Raw genomic sequence first — 23315 nt, forward strand, 5'->3', positions numbered from 1 at the left:
ATAAAGCGCAGGAGTGGTCGGTAACTGGTTTAATATTTGACAGGAGCGGGCGGTCTAACAATTGTGTGTGTGTGTGTTTATACAGACAGCTGGGTGTTTTTTGATTTTGTTCTCCTAACAAAAGCGATTGGGAGTGGGATTCAAAATTTAGTCCTGCGCAGATCTCTAACAGAATGTACCTGAGCTCAATTCTGACCTTCACGGCAAAGGCTGTGAATACTTATGTACATGTGATTTTTTTTTTTCAGGTTTTTTATTTTTATTAAATTTGCAACAATTAAAAAAAAATCTTTTTTTCCCTGTGTCATTATGGGGTAATGTTTGTAGAATTTTGAGGAAATGAATTTAAACCATTTTGGAATAAGACTGTAACATAAAAAAATGTGGAAAAAGTGAATCGCTATGAATACTTTCCAGTTGCACTGTAAAGTGGGAATACTGAAATAAATTCTATTTTTCTGCACCATGCCTTAAAAATATGGAAATTAATTTTACCCCAGTATGTTCAATGGAAGTTATGTGCTGTGGCTAATGATAGTGCTAGCGTTTTCTTTCTACGCTTTTTACACTTAACAACCAAATGGATGCTTAAGTCTATTTAACTGATTATATTTTAATTGCATTACAACTTCGTTGTTGTGAAAGGAACCGTATGAAATTGAAAATAGTCACATAAAGCTCCAGAAGTTCATTATTGGCTAAAAAATATTTGCTGTGCATATAGCCAGTGACACAATTATTCACCTCAAAAACTCTTAACCTCATTCAGAACTAACAAGGTACATTTAGTCAGTTTTGATTTCCTGCAGACTTAAAATGTTAAAAAAGAAATTGATTCTGTAATCGTACTCGTTGTTTTTTCTGTGGACCCTATAACTTCTAATCAAACTTTTGCGTTTATGATCCCCTGGTGGAAATAACACCGTAACTGCAGTAACTATACGTTTTACATTATTATTAAATATTAAAGGGTCACGTCGTAAAATCAAAATTAATCACGGTAGCTTTAAGACAACGGTTACTATTTCATAGACAGAAATAAATAGTCATATAAAAGGCTTACATGCACGCGTGAGAATGTTTTCTTAATGCACTGATTGCATTGCAGTGCCAAAAAAACTGCCCACGTTCCGTTGAAAGCTTTATTACTCTCTCAAATCCCTCCTTAGCAGAGAGAGAGAGAGAGAGAGAGAGAGAGAGAGAGAGAGAGAGAGAGAGAGAGAGAGAGAGAGAGAGAGAGAGAGAGAGAGAGAGCCTCTGCTTTACACTCATTTGGATTGGACTCAGCTCAGAGCGAGGATCGTTTCAGCACCGGGAAAAAAGCATCTGCTATCCGACATCCAGCAAATTCGTGTGAGAGTTGACCGGTCAATTGAAGACACGCGCGCTCTCATATGAATCCACGCCAGCTGAAACATCACTCATACTACAAGTACCACATCACTCCATCAGCACCAGAACGGGTGTTTTAACATCACTCAACAGACGTGACTTTTTAAACGGTGTTTAATGAGGACATGACCTTACTTGAACTGTTTCTTTTTCTTGGATGTGAACGCTGTGTTTGGGACTGAACAATTCTGGCAACTCCGGAGCAACATCCAGTAACGTCGCCTGGACTGGAGAGCAGGTGCGTGTGCGTTCTTGAAGAGGAAAACAGACGGAGGAGGTGACAGAAGTGTGGGACGATTGCCAGATTACTGTTTTATCAGCGTGTCCTCGTAACGTGCTGAAGCGATCACACCACTCGCTGACCGTCCTCTGTCTACTTTAAGTCAGCGTGAACCCAGCGTGATCATCTTCAAAGTAACTTGCCCGCCTGGTCGTGTCTGAATCCCGCTCATGGGTGACGCTGGACCGAATGGCGTGCTACTACCTTGTGATCAGCTCCACGCACCTCAGCAACGGACACTACCGGAGCATCAAAGGAGTTTTCCGGGGTCCACTATGCAAAAGCACCGGGGGCGAATCTCCGGTAATACTACTCATTCTTCGCTTTTGTTTGTAAAAAGCAATGTTTTTTTTTTTGAACACGCTATGCATGTCCTTTTGTTTTGCAGTGGTTTTACATTTAGTTTAGAGTTAAAAAGCAGAAAAAAGTATGTTTGTTTTAGAAGCAAAACATTTACAAGCATACATGGATCTAATAAAATATACAAATAGCATACTGCACAGGTAAAAAGAAGATCTGATGACCTATGAAACTCATTCCATCAACATGACCTTCGCTTGTAAACTACATTAGACATCCTGTAAGGACTTTATTTGATGCACTGTGATTGTTGAGGGAGTTTAGCATCAGTGCATATATCTTAAATGTCAAGCTAGTGAGTATACTGTTTTGTTTGGATATATTTGTGCTGTGAATGCTCTGTTGGGCCCAGACAATTGAGCTTTAAGCTAAATTTGACCTCAAGCACTTAACCACTGTAAATCCAATCAAAACTGAGTTCATAGTTTCTCTATCCAGGACTGCAGGCGAATCCAGAATTGCATGTAATGTAATGTTTGGAAGTTGATCATGGTCCTCTTCTATAGGTGATATTGCAATACTGTTGTGTTTGGTGAGGATATTGTTGTCCGACTTTCACATTTCCCTTTGTTTTAAACACTTTTAACACAACACTTTTGTTGCATTTATGGCCAAAACAGAACCGATAGAAAGATAAGAGAAAATATTTTCTTCCAATTCAGTCAGATTAACCTGTTGTTTGTTTCCCTCTCAGCTGGTATTATTCTTGCCTAAACAGTGTTTCTGTTCCTTGATTATTCTTGTGATGGAGAATGTACAATGATGTGGCATGCAAGTGAAGTCTTGTACACGATTACACAACACTGTTAAAAACTAAGGGTGTGAAATGGCCATCTGGTCATGATACAGACTGAAATTGACAGTTGATCTTAGACAGCTGTAGGATTTTTGCCAATGCCTCAATAAAAAAGTGATGCAATAAGGCATGGGTCGGTATAAGATTGTGACGGTATGATAACCTACTAGTTTCATGGTATTGTGATCACTGCTCTAAAATAAGTTATTTTGAATTGTATTAACTTTTTTTCCCCATTGAACACAATATAGTTTATTTTTAGAGATATTTATAATATTTTGACTTTTAATTTGAAACATGTCAGGCTAAACAATTTAATTAAGTCTCTGACTATCTTTAAATTTAAAAAACACAGATTGTATAATAACTTGAAAAAGCATCTTTGGATAGCTTTCATTTCTTTGGATATAATGTAAAGCCACTGCACTGTTCAGGGCTATAGCATGCGTGTTCGTATGTTGGTGTAGAAGTGACTTGTTTTTTAAACAATTCCTGAATCGTGGGCTGACCAGTTGCTTTTGATTTGGAGGGTATTTTTGCTGTGGATACTTTTGTCCTAAATAAAGTTGATGAAATAGTTTCTATATAACTAAGGTATATGAAATAACTTTCATTTACCTTAGGCACAATATAACAAAAAATGTTTGCAAAGTTTTTTTTTATTCATTTATTTATTTTTATTTATTTTATTTATTTATTTATTTTTTAAATGCTGGCTTTTCCAAACCATGGTAAACCTTGAAACTAGTTATTGTCCTTTGCCAAGATACAATTACTTTGATTTAGTTGGGTTATATCAATTAATTTTATCAATATAAAGATATAGGGGCTTATTTTACACATCCAGTTACATCTAATTACTTTGAAATGCAATCAAAATGTATAACATGAATATATAATTTAACTCGTTAAAACATAACCATTCTTTTCAACAACAGCACCAAATACACTTAGTTTTCTTTTAAATACCAATAAATAAAAATAATTATTAATTGTTTGGACAATTTATAAATAAAATTGTAGAAACAAATAATAGTTAATTTTCTTGTGCTGGTGCCATTTTCACAGGTCGAATGTCTGATTGTTTCATGTAGAAGGCCGGGAAAAAAAATCCAAATTCTGAGTAGCCTGACAGACAGCTATCAAGTAAAATAGCCAAAGTGCAACAAAAAGTTCACAATGAATTTACGTGAAGGGTGTATCATGTAAAAGTGCACATTTTTGAAAAGATAATGTAATCTTGTGGAACAAAAAAATTTACACTGGTGACATTATGAGCATTTCATCACAACAGCACTTCTGAAGCAAATTAGGGTCAATTGCATCACATTAAAATATTCATCATACGATACACTGAATATGTTAACATGGACACCAGTAATCTGATTCAAATATGATTAAGACAATATTCTGATTAAGAGTCCACTATCTAAACAGCGAATTTTGATTAATTTAATCCGATTAAGATCATAATCAAACTAAACAGAATGTCGATTTTAGTTGCATTTTTAAAGTGCAGTGCAGACATGCAAACATCTTAAACTATTAACATCATGTCAGACTTTCACTGCCTTTTGCAGCAGGATATATGCACACAAGGCTGTTTGACTCTATTCTCTGCACCTATTGAGTCAGTAAAGCAGAACACTCAACTGCACGATGAAATGCAGAGGGTTTTTGTTCTCCCATTCTGGGAGTGGTATCAAATTTTATTTTAAACGACTCTTCACCAACCCCTTAATTCAAAATCGCATTTAATAATTCAGTTTGTCACGGGAGATATGCATTAACTGTTCCTAAATGGAAGTGAAACTGCCGAACTGTAGTTAAAGCTAAAAAATTAACAATGAAACACCCCAAATTACATTAAACTCTGGAGGAAACGTGGACAGCGTGGTGACGCAATAATGTTAATCTATCTTTATGCTATAACATGTAAAACGGGATCATAATTGGGAGCATTTAAAAAGTAATTCAAATAAACAACGTAATCATTATTGTCTTAATCAGATTAAGGCAAATAATTCCCTTACTGATGTCCATGAAATCGTAGTCACTAATAGCATATTTATTCTTGTGACATTTATTGGGTTCAAAAAAGAAATGGCACAAATCGCTTACTTAAACTAACAAAATGAAGCTACTTCTCACTGAGGTCTGGGTTTTTCTGCTACTCCCAAGTTTAAGGTTAAATGTCCAACTATGGGTGGCATTTCAGACATGTTTTCCGAGCCAAATTCTAAGCTATCTGGAATGTTTTCAGTCTACAGGAATGCGTGAACCAACCACGGACCATATGTGTGCAGGTGTATTGTGTTTTTGACTTTTTTTTAGCTTCTGGCCTGTCACACATAATTTTAATTGTTATTTTAATTGATGTGTGAATATGAAAAATTTTGACAACATTGTCATCTTTACATACAACTTAAAAAAAAAAAAAAGGAAAACTTTCTGAGCACCCTGAAGTGTGTACTTTGTAACTTGAAAAAGTGATTGTGTGTGTGTGTTTCAGGTATTGCCTGCATTGCAAGAACATAAATTTAATGTAAAAATTCAAAAGGCTTTCTCTGAGGGCTGTGTTTAGAAGAATTTATGGCACAGAAGAATATACAGATTGTGCATTATAAAATCCATCATATCTATGGCATATTTGAGACGCAATAAAACATGGAAACCCAGCGTGTGAGTGTGTCCATTTTCCATTTGGCCCGTCCCACGGGATGGACAGACAGTGCAGGCTGATTGGGAAGAAGCTGGGCTCAGTGGTGATGGTTTTGATGGGTAATTTCAGAGCAGCTGTTGTGAAGGGTGCATTTGCTCCAGCTTAAATCAGAGTGCCATGTTCACTCTGACTCAAAGCACGAGGAGGACACACACACACATAAAGAGAGAGAGAAAGAAAGAGTCAGGCACATACTCATATGCACACAGATTGCAAAATGACATGCTCGAGTTTCTCAGCCGCAATGACTGACAGCCTCTATTGTCTTACATCACATCCACATTAATAATCGTTTGCATATGTTGCAGTGATTTGATCCCAAAATGTCAGATATGCAATAAATCATTTAAACATGGGCATATTGGTAATGTGGTCACTATATATGCAACATTTAGGTGGTCTTTTATTTTAACTGTCAACTCTGACACAGCGCTTTGTGAAGGGAAATAAGAAGCTTTTCTGGCCAGAAGAAAGCTTTGTTTGGAATGTTCTCATTTAACATAAGAGACACTTAGGTTTATTAATATGAAGTGCTGCCTGTTATGGGGAAATATTTATTGGTGGTAATTCCAATATTTATATAGAAATTGTACATCAAAACAGGCATGACATGCTCTGGTTGTTCTCTAGCTCAGCACTAGAGGGCACCTCACTGGTGTGAAGTTTGATTGTTATGCAGCATAGAATATTGTCCATTAAACCTTATAATATTTATCAACACAATTTTTTTATTATTAACTTGTTAATATTTTATGTTTATTTCTTTATTGTTATTGCATGATATTTATTATTACATTTATTTAGCATTGCTATAGAAGGTAATAATTATATGATTGCTGACCCTATGTACCATATTTATATAATGGACAGTTGATGTTTTCAAATATAAGCTGTCAAATATTGCATTGCAAATTAAGTATGCATTTCTATCTTACATATTCATGAAAAAAATGAAATATTATAATGATAATGATGAAAAATTCATTCATAGAAAAAAGGTTTTTGAAATAAAAGCCAATTGACATATAATCTATTATTTACTTGGGTTTGTTATGATTTTTTTTTATTATTAAAAGTATTTTAGGTTTCCATTTATGCATTTATTTGATTAACTATACAGTATAAAATGAAATATTTTGGTACATTATTACAATTTGAAATGACTATTCCACACTGTTTATACCTGCACAATGGGAACATATATGGTGTGCCATATTGTTGTTGAGTTTTGCAGTAATGGTATTTCTTGCAGCATAACATTTCCCTAGAGCGGGAATGCTAAAACTTTTTCTTATGAAGGGCTAGAAACCAAACTAGATTGGGGCTAGTGCGCCGAAGGTAAATATAGCTGCCATGGGTACTTCCCAATTTATTTAATAGCATTTAAAAATAACTAGAAAACTACTAGAAAATTACTTTGTATTAACTAATGCAGTTTACATTTGTTTTACGTTTTTATAACGAACAGAATGGAGTTACGCTACACCAGATTTTGCCTTGATTTGCTCACAGATGTCTTCTGCATTGTCCTCTATCCGTTGAGTGACAGTATTTACCTTTTTTAGTATTTATATCAAGTATTTATTTACGTATTTACAATTAGCATTCAAATGAAATTTCATTTCAGTTGGCTTTTTGGTACTGTAGCTCAGCAATTAAACAAACAAACAAACAAAAAGATTATTTTAAAGTAGAAATGACAATCTCTATTAAAATAGGCCTCTAGTTTAGGCATCTCTGCCTTAGAGAAATGCTGTATTAACTATTTTTTATGTAATGCTCATACTAAAAAAACAGACAATAGATCTTTTTGACATAATTTAATCTAATTCACCTTAAAAACATGCTATGTCGAGATGCAAAAAAATAGATTATAGAACACTTTGAATGACTGAAAACCTTGGGACATATCCCGATTCTTGTTGGCTGTTGTCATTTTCCTTGCTTATCTCTACTCCCGCCGTTAGTATTTATTTTCAGTTCTCTGCTCTGAGGCTCATTGTTCACATTTGGGCCAGTTTAGCCAATGACATAACAGCACCTGCTGGAGAGGTGGGTACTCCATAAAGATAGTAAAGCAACATCTGTGGTCTGTTCTTCGTAGCTCGCTTAAATGATCTAAGATGATTTGGCAGATTCTTATCTTGATAACTGATCTCTAGCTAATTTGGTTCTTCAAACAAGTTCGTAAATCAGAATAAAATGTCTGGATAAACTTATCTGAGATCACTGTGTGTGTTGTGAAGGACTGATCTATCAATCCTCGAAATCATGATCAGCAATGCAACAATTGGCTTACGGCACAGTATCGTAATAACATCATCTGATTAATATTCACTTATCCATGTGAGCTAAATTAGATAAAATTCTTAGTAAACGATTTGTTAAATATGATACGCAATACCTTTACACCTTGTTGTTGGCTGCATGCTTGGCCCTTTCATGTGTCGAGCAATTTATTTAGTTTTAAAGTTAAAGTGGATTTTCCTTATTAAAGTAGCCATAGTAGTATTATAGTAGCTGGTTTTTTTAATTGATGTAAAGAATAACTGGATGTTTACAAAAGCATTTTGATATTTGGAAAGGTGTCTGCAACTTGTGAAGCATCAAATCACCGTCATATTAACTGTCAAAACATGTTTATGACTGCATAAATGTATTATTGCTTTTAAAAAAGTAACATTGTGCATGTCTATCAAACACAAATTGTACTAAATTGATCTAAAAAGTTCATATCAATAAGTTTTCTATTTGCACCACCAAGTGGCAGTGTTTGTGCTTTCATTTCGGGGGTGCTTAATTAATATTCGGGGGTATATATATATATATATATATATATATATACATATATATATATATATATATATATATATATATATATATATATATATATATATATATATATATATATATATATATATATATATAGAGTTAAAAAATATTTACTATTTTCTGTAAGAAAATATTAGAATTCGGTACATTCTTTCTGTATTTTCATTGCTTGAACTGACCCGATCTAATCCTGTTTATATGAAATGAACCTGACCAGGTTTGAGCTACCAGAGCTATTGCTATGACAACTCTTGGATCAGTTTTGAAGAACGAAACGATCCTGGATCGTGTCAAATCATCAATAACCAAATCCAGCTAACTGAGTAATCCATGTATGAAGAACGGATTAGCCAGATTTGGATAAACAGTCTATTCATGCAACATGCAAATGCCTGGCACCTAAAATTAACGCAGATACTGAATATACTATTGTTATGATTCATTTTTGGTATGTTGTGCTGCCCTAAAGCCAACTTAAGAATTAAGAAATCATTTTATTTCATACATTATTTTAATAGATTTTTGTTTCATCTGAACTCAACACTAATTATAAAAAATGAAATAAATTTCAGAAATAAAAACATGCTCATCATAACAGAGATGCATTAATTATCATTTATAGGTGTGTATTACATTTTGTATTCTTTAATGCCTACATTTAGGGCTGTGCGATTTGCGAAAAATATCTAAATGCGATTTTTATTCATTTCTTTATTTTTTTGACATATTGTGTTTTTGATTTGATTTAATTTTGTATTCAAGCTTCAACTTAATAATCTGTTTCTTATTGAATTGGTCTTATTACGCTAAAATCCAGTGAGTGTCAGAAAAAAAAACAAAAGGAACTGAAAAGATATTAACTAAAATATTTTTTTTTCTGAAAATATACAGAAATTAAACACTAATTTTTCTCAAAAGCAAACTGTGAACACATATAAAATGACCGTACTTTTCAATATACAAATTGAACTCAAATTAGAGAGTGTAGTGTAGCTTATTATACGAACAAAAAAAAAAAATTATAAAAATACAGAACACACACACAGAATACAGATTGATTGTCAATGGCAATACTTTCACTTTTTAAAAAGACACCCCTTATATAGCCATCAGTGTTGCATTTTTTGGTGCTGGTTGTTGTATTTCATTATGCTGTAATAATACTTTTTTACAAATTTCCTGTTTTTGTTCTGTGTCTGTGACTTTGAAGCCAAAAAAATCCCATATTACGATATCCTGTTTTTCTTTGATATTATTCATCTATTAATGCTACTGAAGCGGCAGACGCCATCATCCCACTTGTCCACGCTCACCTGTTTGTTTGTTTTTGTTTTTTCATGTGGACATTCTACATAGTTTAGTTGTGCAATTCTAATTAAGTGTGCTTACTCAGTTGGCTTTAGTAAGACTGTCACACACAGACGGCAGTCCCACATTTGCTCTGGGCTGGGGAAATTAAAGAATACATATATATGTCATATCACAGTCTCTTGCGATCAACTAATTGGTATGTTTCAAATAGCAACTGTGATTCGATTTCGATTAATCGCTCAGCCCTACCTACATTAAAAAAATCACACGAGTGTCACATGAGCTTCCCTTGTTAAAATTCAATGAGAAACACAAGTGGAATACAGTTGAAACACACGAGATGTGTGCTTTTGGAGCTTGTTCATATGAAATTTTTAATAACAGGATCACCTTTTTCATGCATGTTTCACATTAGATTAGATTCAACGTTATTGTCATTACACATGTACAAGCAGAAGTGTCATGCTCCAAAAAATGCGTTAGTTTATTTTCTCTCTGTAAAGTACTTTGTGCAGCCTTGTGGCAGTTGGAAATGTGCTATATAAATAAATTGAACTTGAACGTGTGTTTCAACATGTGAAGCATGTGTGCCGCTAATGTAGTTTTTCTGTAAGGGCTTCGAGAGGTTAGCCCAAGTTCTCTCTTCTCCAAAAAAGCACGTGTTGCAATAAATGGGACATTCAGTGCTCATAAAAGCTGAATCCTTCTATTGTTTCCCGTAGTGTATTTTTTAAAACCAACGCTAAACCTCATAGAAATGTTCCCCATCATTAAGTTTCCTGTTTATCTCACTGGACGAATTTCTCATTCTCAGTGAGTTGCCCCAAAGTACTTATTTGAAGCAGGTTTCCGCTACAGCAGTCAACACCTGTTCCAATGCCCTGTGGTTCACCCAGTGCCATCTAATGGGGCTCCATCTTCACTTTATGGAGAGGCTCCAAGCAGATCTTATGCTAAAGTGGCTCAGTATCTGGGTTATTCGGCTTTACTCCGCCCATGATGCTGTGTGGATGTTTGATGTGGAGATGCAGCAGGGACCCTGTTTGCATCTCCAAACTGCCATCTCCCTTCGCATTTTTAAAACATGCATCCCATTGAAGAGGCATATGTTGATGTGTCTGCCTGCATGAGCAAGACACAAATGTACTATTTATGCAGAGTCTACAAGTTTTAATTAGTGCTAAAGCATTGCAGCTTTTGCATTGGAGTGAAGGGGCTTAGCGGTTTGTTTTGGCTTTAATTAAAGGTGCTGTTTGCAAGTTTTTGACTCTTCTAAAGCATAATAAGATTAAAATATGTTTGCAGATATTTAAGAAACATGCTAAGTGAATATTCTTGTTTATTTGAAGAACAATGCTGAAGTCAGATATTCTGCTTGGAAAATGTGAGTTACATGCTGGAATGGCTGTCTTTGTTTTGGTTCTTAACCCACCCAATGCCAGTTCAGCCAATTATATTTCAGCACAAGGGTTGCCTTAGTGCAGTGGTCACCAAACTTGTTCCTGGAGGGCTGGTGTCCTGCAGATTTTAGCTTCAACCCTAATCAAACACACCTGAACAAGCTAATCAAGGTCTTACTGGGTATACTTGAAACATCCAGGCAGGTGTGTTGAGGCAAGATGGAGCTAAACCCTGCAGGGACACCGGCCCTCCAGGACCAGGATTGGTGACCCCTGCCTTAGTGGAAAACCACTTATTCATTCATCCATTCAGAAAGGCTCTAAAATTGTACAAGGCTCAGAAACAGTAGCATATTCATAAAATTATGAATTTTATATTCATAAATTCATACATTTATGAATTTTTAAATGTACTTTTTACAAGGCTAGAAAAATTAAGTTAATTGTTTACATTTATTATTATTACTGTTATTATTATAATGTTCAATATTCAAAAGGCGAAATTGTGACTGAATAACGTAGAATGTGCTGCTCAGTTAGTTATTTGCGTATTAAATAACAATAGGGAAAAGGCTACAGTTTTTAATTTAAAACTTTAACATATTTATTTTTTTCCTAAATGTAATAAATTTGTATTTTAAAAATAAGATTTTTTTTCTTCATAATTCTTTATTCTAAATCTGTTGGAAATATTTTTAATACATCAAAAAGTGTGATGACCATCTGACAAGCTAATCCAACTAAAATTAGTGCTTAAAATGTCACTAAATTCAGTATTTAAACCTCATAATGAAATATAAAATGAAGTAAATAACTGTAAAATATGCATCTAGATTTTTTCTTTTACGTAGTTTTGCATTATTGTACTATAATATCTGCTACCAGAGCAATACTTTGGATTGTAATGAAATAAAGATATCTAGGGGTCATCATTTCTTGACTAGTTGGATGACTTTTAATGTCTTATGAGCCATAAGGTCAGGAAATGTCAGGCTATTCAGAAAACCACCAGCTACCTAATATTTCATTGCTAGTCTGCAGAAATGGATTATGTAGTTTGTTATTCCAGCTACTCGCATATTAGCTTTTGAATTCATCTGAACCGCTGCCAACTTACTTATATAATGCCTGTCTGTGCTTTCTAGTTAAGAGCTGCCAAAGAAACTGTTATCTGCGATGCCACAACTTGCATTTTGACACTGTACCAAATAAAAAAAAATTAATTAACAAAAATGAGCAGGTGCTCCTAAGTTTCTGTTGGCCCCGTTGGGCTTTCATATGAAGAGGCAGTTGTCCAAGTGCACATGACACAGGCGTATATTAATAAGCGGATTATGTAGTAATTTTTGGCTTAAATGTCACTTACTTTGCCCTTATATTTTTGGTGTGTGTGTGTGTGTGTGTGTGTTTTATATATATATATATATATAAATATATATGTTAGGGCTGCACAATATATCGGTTCAGCTTCAATTTGATTTTTCCAATGTGATCATTCGCAGTAGACAAATCACAGGATATAGAATCTTGAGTCTGTATATATTATAATTTTTGTGTTTTTGAATCCAGTGACTGTATAAGGATTTTTGTACGTTTGTAACTTTTAATAATGATAGATTTTATTGAATAATTTTTATTAATCAGTTATTGTACCTGATTAATCAGTTATTGTACCTGACATGTAGTTATTGTACAATTTGACTAAATGACAAAACATTATTTCAATTGTATCTATTTTATTTGTATTTATCTATGATTGTAGATGGTTTATCATATTGTATGCAGATGCACTTCTCTATAGAATCATCCCAATCAGTCTAAAAGTATTCATTCTTTCCAAATAGAGACATTCAATTCATCTGGTGAAATTATATTCATATTGCAATGTTTATCGTAGAATAACAAAATATGGCAATGTTAGATTTTTCCAATATCATGCAGCCCTAATATATAGATTTATATTTATACAACAGTTCTGTCTGGTTCTTGAATCTGATTGGCTGATAGCTGAGCGATATTCTGCAAATAAAATAACAGCACTCTTATAGCCTTTTAACTCTTTACCCTAATGTATTACTCCACCCACATACAAAAACTAGCAGAGGACACTGTACAGTTTGACAAATATTGCTGCTGTTGGACAACATACTGTACTTTTAAGTTTTTTTTTCGGTATGTAGTTGTTTAGATTGCAACTATGCAGTTTATTTATAAGGATAGTGCCTATAGGATAAGGATAGTGGCTTTATAAGGATAGTACCTTATTTATAATTTCTAAGATACGGCGCGTTAGCATTCATCAGCCTGTCATTGAGTAGAGCAAAGATGGATTGACGTTGTCCATTCACAAGATGGTGACAGAGACCACATAATAAGCCTTTAGTGGAGGAAACATAGGTGTATTTTCAAACTACAGCTCAAACTATAGCTGATCAAAATACTTTAAAATTGGTGAGTGACATTCTAAGTCGATCTCTCTCTTTTATAGAGCTGTATTTATACCACAGTAATTGTGGAGTATTGAGTGTGAGATTGAACTCGCATATCACGAATGTGTGTAATTTGTTTTGGCCACTCTTTGTATAAATCTGAGTTACTTTTTGATAACTTTGTCATCGGTTTGTTTTTAATGAGTCTCCTGTTTGTTACTGCAGACTAGTCCAGTAAAAAGAAAGAAAGCAGAAATGCTTCCAAGTGTTTAGCGATTATCGCAAACGCAACAATAATCTGTTAGTGTTTGAGCTGCTTTGGATTTTTTTCATAATTATTGTAATCTCCTGATTGTAACAAAGAAATACTGGGAAATGTCTCTAGACTGACGGCATTACATGCCTTTCAGCATTATAATCTTAAAATGTGAGCGCAATCACCTGTTTTGTGATCACTTTAGATATTACTCTAGAGAATCATTCAAGCACTAGCTTTAAAGTCACGTTGGTGAAATAGCAACAGTTTCTGCTGTTCTGATGTCAGCTGCAGATGTAAAGGAATGGTGGAACAAAGTAGTAGATTTTTAGACTCTGTGCTTGAATTTCTTTTTTGTCTACACGATTATGCTGTCAAACTGTTGTATAAATGCAATATCACACTCGTAGCTGTGCGATATGGCTATAAATCATTGCTGGTTGGACACTAAGGCCTTATTGCGCTAATACTCGTGTGATATTGCTCATACATATTCTTTTAGCTAATTACTTGAAGCTTCACTGACAAAAGAACTTAAACTCTTGACTTTACTAAGTTTACCTGTTGTGATATCTCATTTCAGATGTTTATTTGCTTTAGTGCTTTAGAACATACATATAATGTAAGCATCATACAATGTTTAAAGGTTAATTTTATATACTGTATTCTTTTTCTCTCTGTCTCTCATTGCAAATGGCTTACTAATGATTCCGGTCATTGTGCTAATGAGTGGCTACTGGTGTACTTAGCTCAGCTCTTTCTGAGGAGTGCTAGCACTGTTGCTGTGCTAATGGAGTGTAGCAGGCACCGTTTAATATTCAGCCCCAGGCCCATCCACAGCCGTCCTCTGAGTTTGCCTGTCTGAAACTCTTTGTGTTGGGGTCCTGACGTTAACACGGCCGGGGAACTCTAATCACACAAGAAGGCTAATGAATCACTCTCTCCTTTCAGCTTGCGGTGCAGAAAAATACAAACAAAAGTGTGCAAGCCAAGCGCATAGACTTCAGTTATGGACCCTTTTCACTTAAACACATTTGTGGGTCATTTCTGCAACGCTAATTTGCCAGATTAGCTGATTAAATGCTTTATGAGAGCCTAATTAATCAAGGAGGTCATCCTGCATTCGCAGGCTCACAGCGGCACATACTGTAGCAGGGCCTCCGGTCTCATTTCTTTTAATCCGAAAAAAAAAAAGAAATCCTGACATAGCGTGGGAGGAAGTAACAATAGACGAGAATCCACATTGTTTTTAAACCGTAGGCAGAATTGGATGTTCATTAATGGCCCTCACTTACTGTAATTATGCAATGAATTAAAAGAAAGGTGAGGCGGAAGATGGAAGGGGAAAGAAAGAGCGAGCGCCTAAGGCTGACGCAGCTCAAAGTATCTCAGCCTCATGCTGTTTTAACAGGGCTGCGAGAGGCAGAGCGAATGACAGAATGGGTCTTGCTGGGTACCGGCAAACATGCGGTCTAAATGGCTTGAGGATTTTTGAACGTGTTTGAAAGCAATTTGTCCAGGCACTCAAAGGCCATTCTAATCAGAGGAAATGATTGTTAATGGCCTGTAAGTGTTTCTAAATGGGTCTAGAGGAGAGAAAAGGGGGAGGGGGGGTGTCTCACATGTGTCTCTTAGGTGCCTCATTTTTGCTCTTTCCAAGAAAAATCTTTACTGGGGAACAATGGTCAATGATTGGCTTAATGTGAGAAAAGAATGTGGTGTTGATAAACAAGGTGAGCAAGTATTTAATTTAAATGATCTTTTCAGTCAGTTTCAGTCATGCTGTTTTTTCCAAAAACCTGAGCCTATTGATCAGTCAAGGACGTAACATGCTGTTTAAGCCTGTGATCACAACAGGTTTGGTTTGATTAAAACATACTCATAGGGGTTCGCATTGCACCATTTTTGGACACACGTTCATTATTTTAAATGTAGATGCATGATATCATTATTCACATTACAGTGTATATTCACATAGCTGTGTATTTTATAGTTTTCCAATCCTAAAGTTCACTCAGTCTTGTATATCTGCCACAAATATGGTTAGAGGTTGAATACAGCTGTGTTTCTCATCTGCATTCAAGACGGGCCGTTTGCATCTCAAACAGACTTGGATTGGCTCTTGTATTCGGGTCAAAAACAAAGAAATGAAAGCCCGTTACAACTGTTACAACTAGTCTGCATAGTTTTTGCTTTATTTATTGCAGATAAAACAGACTAAATATTTTTTTGTAATTGTCTAACATTTGTAAAATAAACATTGCGGATGTTTACATATAGCTTATTCATTCAGTCCATTGGTTTTCCTGAGTTAACGTGGAGGTGATCCATTCAGCGCTCCCCATCACTTACTGGTACACAACTATTGAGATTTTAAATAAAATCATTTAACGCAACGTAATGTGACATAGAACTGTGGGTGGTGATCCATAATTGAGGTTGTTCCTGTTAAAGTATATTTCAAAACCGCATTATTGGTCATGTTACAAAAAAGTTACACCAAACATTTTTTGCAGCTCATTTTGAGTCCTTTACACATTTTATAAGACTCTATTGATAAAAATACTATCACATCAGTGTACATGCAATAAATCAGGGCTAAATGTCTAAATTTAAATATTTTCTGTTTGGGTCCAGACAATACAAGCCAGAGGCCTGTTGCATAAAGCAGGCTTGGGTTTTTGCCCAGATAAGTTTGTGTTTAGTTTGAACAAACCGTGAGTTTTAGCTTAAGAAGGTTGATTGGTTTTGATTGGGTTTCAAAGTCACAGTAATGTACACTACTACATGGCTAACCTGCGCCGAAGCAGGCTTCATTCTGGGTTAAAGAAACCCAAAATGGACCCCATCAAGCATTTTTTTTGTTTTTAAAGGATGTCTAGACTTCTAAACATAATCATCTTGGCTAAAACAAGACTAAATTTGGTCTGGCAGTAAAAATCTAATAGACATCTAAGTATAGGCCAAAACTAGACTAGTAATCAAATAAACAAATGAATGGCTACATATATAAAGTCTGTATAGTCTGTCTATTTGATGAATAGTCTAGTTTTGGGCTATACTTAGATGTCTATTAGATTTTCACTGACAGCCTAAGTTTAGCCTTGTTTTAGCCAAGCTGTCTACATTTATTGTAGATGTCTATAAAACACTAAATTGTTTGCTGAGACCAATTAGCTGTGATAAACTCTCTATAGGCCTATATATAGTCCTAGAGTCCCACAGAGTCTGCTTTTGCTCCAAATTAAAGCTTTTCAGTCTAAAAACATTGTCTTGTTGTTATTTATGAATTATAATTATTTATACTTATATATTAGAATATTGCATTCAAATATTTTTTTAACTTGTCAAGTAAAATTTATATTAAGTTTAAATAAAATTTGCATTTGCACACACAAATTTTCTTTAATATATACATTTTTTTGAGCCGTTTATGCCACGAGTTGACAGAACATTTATATTTTAAAATAAAAATAGCTAAATGTTCTTTCAGAGCTGCATTTTCGCTGTGATGATGAGTGGAGCGCTGAGGGAACGGTAAATGGGCAACCCTGATTGCTCCTCCATCACCCATTGGGGTACAAAAGATACAAATGTTTCTGTAATAAAGAACTGCAAATATGCAGATATTATATAACAATCTATCGATAAACACACACATGCTCTCACTCTTTTCAGCTGTGGTTTGCTGATTAAATGAAAAACAAGTTGAAAACAGAGCAGCGGAAGTCTGCTGCCTTTTTCAAATAAAATTTAAGAGACTGTCGTGATACTTTAGTAGTGTACAGTTCATGAGCTAATCGCAAACCTTTTAAGAGGACTAAATAGAAATATAGGGGTCTAAAGCGACACCCATGCTGTTTTATAATTTTTACTGAATGTTTCAGCGAGACATCATTCAGCTGACTTGCTGTGGTTTTCCAAAAACTCTCACAAAAATTTCTCATAGCTGCTGCGGTTGTCAGGGGGTGGGGAATGGCGAAAGTTACATTTGGTACACATTTACAGTAGATGTAAATACAAATAAATTAGTGAAGCCTAATCAGCAGAACAACTGAGTATACCGAGGGTATACGCAATTATTGATTCACAGAAGTCATACTTCTCGAACAGCTCATGGAAAAAAGTAAGCATATGGAGTATACTTGCGTATAGCGCGACTACACCACTGGTTTTGAACCATATTTCAGGTGTTATTTTAAATTTGTTTGCCACCTGTTGAACTTCATGCACATGATTGTGAGAAATAAGCTTTTATTGTGTTTATATGTTTGAAGTGTAGTGTTCTTGTGTTGTGTAAAAAGCTTTTCTTGGCATAATGGCTATTGGTAGGTTGGTTATTACAGTAGTTGAAACAGTTATTAGTTGCTAGAGTGGATCTGTTGTCATAGGGAATACAGCTGCCAGAAGTGAAGTTTGTTTTTGTATTAAATGATTGGAAAAGAATGAGAGACGCATAATGGTTAAGGTGAGTGAGGAGCAATTGTCCACAAAAGAATGTAAGAACTAAAATTGTGTGGATCAGCTAACGTTTGACATGGGGAATAGACACATTGAATAACTTGAAAGTGTACAAGTACAAAATGGAATATGTGGAAAGTCTCTACGATGACAGAATGAGAGAAGTGTGTTTGTGTGTGTGTGTGTGTGTATATGTGTGCGTGTGTTTTTATGTGGGTGATAACCGTAACCAGCAGGAATGAAAGGCTGTTATAGCCTACCTGTCATGAGTTCCCCAGAATGCAGTGCACTGACCCCTATGAAAAAGGTAAACATGACAGGTTAACCACTTCAGAATTGCTGCAGTGTGAACTGACAAAGTTGACAAGGCTTCCTGAACGGGTACTGTATGTACTGTATATTAAATTGACAAATGTAAGCAATACCTAAAATATATATATGAATTGCCTATAATGTCAATACATATTATACATATGAAATGGCAAAAAACTATTTAAGCTAATATTTTTGTGCATATTTGTGTTTATATTATATCCATTGACAATTATCTGATTTAACAAAAATTATCTATGGAAAAAAAGTCACTGAAAATACTGATATGCATTTCTTTGGATTTATCATTTATAATTATGTGTGTTTTATTCATTATTTTTCATTATTTTATAAAAAAAATATATCATTATTATTTTGTAAACTAATGATTTTTTAAAAAAGAATTAAGTATGTTAACTGTTAGTAAAAAGTTTTTTTTTGAAACGGGGAATGATACGTAAATTATTTAACTATTTTAAAATGGTGAGGCAACAGCATTCATATAGTTCTAGAGGTTGGGATTTTATTATTTATTTAATTTAGAAGTCTAGTGGGGAAATATGTTTTTATATATAAGTGCAATCATGTGGAAAAAAATTACCAAAATTGATCAAGGAAATAAAAGACTTTAGGAGGTTAGAAAATGCGATTAAAAGATGGTTGTTTGATGAGGATAATTCGTTTGCATGGTGGATTATGTTTTATTTTATATGTTATTTTATTGTGAATGGGGTTACAGCTGGAAAGGCATCCGCTGCGTAAAACATATGCTGGATAAGTTGGCGGTTCATTCCACTATGGTGACCCCTGATTAAAAGAGGGACTAAGCTGAAAAGAAAATGAATTAATTAATGTTTTTGGGGATAATTTTGTTCCTGTTTTAAAGTGTGGAGGTACTGTTTGTTTTATGCATTAACTTTATTTTGCAGCCATACTTTGTTTTTGTCAGCGAGGACCACAATGGAAACAAGGTCAGGGCTTTATTTTGTTTTTATTCTCGACAGTTTTATTTCAAAATGCATGAGATAATTGTATTTTTTTACAGTTTGTCTAAAATTTGTAAAAAAAATTCTATTAAATTCAACGACATTCCTTCATAATTTAAAATAAAAATGTAATTTAGAGATTATTTTTTAACATAAAATAATATATATTGTTCCCACAAGAGAAACAAGGCTTATTTCAATCAAAACAAACAAAAACATTTGTTTTTGTGATCAATTCTCATTTTCTGGAAACAATTTTTATTTTTTTTTTGGATTACATAACAGACCTTTGAACAAAACAATTATATACATTTTACCCAAAGCCACACCTAATAAATCAAGGACATCCAGAGAAAGCAAGAAAGTTTGAACAGTCTTTTGAATGTTATTACATTAATATCAATATATTTAATATAATTATCAAATCATATAAAAACTCTCAAAACTCAATGTAGTTTAAAATTCATTAATTGAAGTGTTTGATTATTATTGTTCATGAAAATTAAGTTTTAAATAGCAGTGGTAATCTAAAAGTTAAAAATATAGGAATATTCAGAGCATTCAAAATTAAATAATAAATGATACTATTGCCCAGACAGAGCAAATCCTTCCTCAACTTACTCCTTCAGATCTGTGCCTCTTTATTCTCTTTTTGTGTGTCAGGATGAATTACTGTATAGTAGATCACAGTTTTGTGTGTGTGTGCTGTTATTGTGAAGGCATGCATAATGTTGTTGTTGTGGAGCTCTAATTTTGAGCACAAAGCTGTGGAGAATCCATCCATTGAAAGCACTAATTAAAGCCTGGAGATGTTTCAGACAGGGTGAACTGACATTTAGCCACATGGTAACCTGCAATAAACAAACCTGAAGAGAGAGGCTTTCATATGAGTTATGCTACCTGTCACTGTCAATTCAGCTGTCGATGTACTTGATGAACTAGAAGATTTCTCCAGAGAGAGTCTGTGAATGTGTGCGTGGACCAAAAAAGAAAAGCCAACAGCTGAGAAACATAGAGATGGTACAGCAAGCAAGCTAATTTTAATTCAGCTGATAAGACTGTATAGCAGGGTAAATTTAATACAGCGGAAACAAAATAATATCCCTCTGACAGTCTGAGAGTCCCATTCTTTGTGTTTTTCACCACCCAAAACAGAGCTGGTGCTACTTAATAACAGAATTATTCATGCTTTCCTTTGCCTTCTTGCAGACACCAAAACAAACTTCAGTTTGCAATCCCAAACATTCACTGCTCCAGTGGAAGCGGACGCTACTTCACAGCGACTGTTTTTATGATCGCACTTGTGGTTCTGAGTAAACCCATTTATATCAGAAGATATTTCATTGCTTATTAGTGCATGTAGGGAAGTGTAATTGCATTGTCACAGCAAGCACCAGAAAAACACAGTGCCACTAATCATTGGTTTAAGTACTGCATCAATCTGCTATCTGTGCAAAATCCTGTTTGATCATTTATTTTGGATGTGGAAAACTAAAATCTTACATTTTGAAAACAACAAATAAATAAATTGGCTTTACTAAATAAATAAAATGGCATCATATGCCAGTTGTCTAGAATAAATATAAATATATGCATAGCAATATTAGAAATAGTGCACAGTTTCATTTAAACTAAGGATATATATATATATATATATATATATATATATATATATATATATATATATATATATATATATATATATATATATGTTTGTTTTTTGGCTTCTTGAATTATACAAATTATATTTTATCTAGATGTTTAGGAAGCCATTCAAAGCTTTCGAATAACTTTCTTTTAATTCAAAGACTAGTTATTTTACTGGATGTATTACACACAGTGTTTCACATATATAAGTATGCCCCTCACAAATCTATTAATTTAATTGGAAGTTAAACGATATTATATTTGTTCATATACACTAGATTAGTCAGTTTTAAAGCCAAATCTGTAGCTTATGTAACAAAATAACTTACGATAACAATCCAAAAATCTAGTACACCCAAATTTATTTGTTTAGTTATAAAAAATATTAAATACTAGGGATGTAACAGTATCAGAATTTCACGGTACGGTAATACCTCGGTATGAATGTCACGGTACGGTATTTATTGAATTATTTACAGGAAAAAACAAAACTTATGAAAATACTCCAAAAAAGTGCCAAAAGTGTCAATGACATACAAATTAGCCATCTATCTGTAAGCTTTGAAACGGGAACTTCAATTTTAATAACAAAAAAATATTAAACCATGTAAAAAAATAAAGTTTCAATTTAGTATTGTTGAAAACTCATCACATTCAACATTTAATCACTCACTCACATAGAGATGGGTTTAAAGGAAAATTATCATATAAATATAATCTGGTAATAGCTGGTATCTCTGGGTATTTACAATGTCCCCTGCAACAGAAAAAACCCTCTCATTTGGGACTGAGGTTTCTGGGACAAGAGAGATATGACTTGGCCCAGGTTGACAGCAGTGGGTAACGTTGTGCATTGTCTTTCCCCCACTTGAGAGGACAAACCATGAGTGAGATAGAGGTCGCATGTCTGCATCAATCTGAACTGTGTGCTGACAACACCGCTATTCAGTATGCGCGCGACAACACAGCTGATAAGAACTCGCGCGACAACACCGCTATTCAGTACGCGCGCGACAACACAGCTGATAAGAACTTGCGCGACAACACAGCTGATAAGAACTCGCGCGACAACACCGCTATTCAGTACGCGCGCGGCGACAACACCCGCTTTAGAGTTTTCCAGCTCTTTTTCATTCCCGCTTCTAGCAGCACACTCCATTTCCGCATTACTGGATCTGTAGCGACAACAGACCGCAAGGGATGATGGTCAAGCATGGGCTGATGGGAATTGTAGTTTTCGCTACCTCCCGTTCGCTTCATTCACCTGAGCAAATTTTCTCAGAAGACCTATAGTTTTACCGAGTCATGCGACTACGGTAATATCGGAAAAAATTAATATTACGGTATGACGGTATTTACAATACCGTTACATCCCTATTAAATACAAATAAAAAAAGAGGAAACATAAAAAAAGCAAAAAAAAAAAATGTTGAAATTTTGTTGGTTGTAATTTTTTTGTCATATTTTGCTTGTATTTTAATGTATTATTTTTCAGTTGCTAAATATGTTTGACTAAAATATTATTTTAATAAATATATCTGTTTAATAAATCTGTTTTGTTAAAATGCACCAAAATACATTGCCTATATTTACTGAAAAATTGATAAAAATATTGATTTTCAAAATGGGTTTGCTCAGTTAAGTTGAGCACTGTATATGTTTAAGCAATGTGCTACATTTGTTTATTCTATGAATGTTTGATAACATTTGTTCCAGTTTTCAAATAAAAATGTTCTGCCTTCTCTAGCTCAGTGTGAACCATAATGGGAAAGCAGATTTGGATTTAGCAACTGATCACATAGCATATAATCCAACCAGTGTGATCATACTCTCCAGAGACCAGCCTGGACTGATCACACCAGTGTGATTTGTATATGTTAAATGATTAATAAGTGGTAAACTGGTGTACATATCTCTACAAGAGGTCCAGTTGAAGCAGGTTTGATAACATTTATTTCAGTTTTCAAATAAAAATATTCTCATTTTGAAAAGTTGCAATTCGTCTTAATAGTAAAGATTGCATTTGTTATGACAAAAATATTCCACCAAGTTTATTTCTTCTGAAGTGGTATTGTGTTGTCTAAAATTGAATATAAACACATTTGAAATCGTAAATTTTTGCTATTTTGAC

General features: G+C 34.2%; 1 protein-coding gene and 1 long non-coding RNA gene across 6 annotated transcripts in view; both read left to right on the plus strand.

Moving 5' to 3' along the window:
• znf804b (zinc finger protein 804B) overlaps window positions 1–23315 on the plus strand; it is a 229156-nt gene that overhangs the window by 46118 nt on the left and 159723 nt on the right. For 2 of the 4 annotated variants that reach the window (XM_087287143.1, XM_087287144.1), the window contains exon 1: window positions 1271–1975. The exons of the other annotated variants lie outside the window; for them this stretch is intronic. In XM_087287143.1, coding sequence (XP_087143269.1) covers window positions 1862–1975 — 114 coding nt within the window. In that variant the 5' untranslated portion in view covers window positions 1271–1861. Of the gene's footprint in view, window positions 1–1270; window positions 1976–23315 lie in introns of those variants that run through there. 4 annotated transcript variants of the gene reach the window in all.
• LOC147840311 (uncharacterized) lies at window positions 9303–12299 on the plus strand. Of its 2 annotated transcripts, none has more exons than XR_015512361.1 (3): window positions 9303–9737; window positions 9811–11176; window positions 11332–12299. It is a non-coding gene; the product is annotated as an uncharacterized LOC147840311 (long non-coding RNA). The 2 variants fall into 2 exon arrangements; XR_015512362.1 differs by having other exon boundaries at window positions 9486–9737; window positions 9811–11191; window positions 11349–12299.

This window comes from Danio rerio, chromosome 16 (genome assembly GCF_052040795.2).
Source record: "Danio rerio strain M-AB ecotype USA chromosome 16, GRCz13ab, whole genome shotgun sequence".
Classification (NCBI taxonomy): domain Eukaryota; kingdom Metazoa; phylum Chordata; class Actinopteri; order Cypriniformes; family Danionidae; genus Danio; species Danio rerio.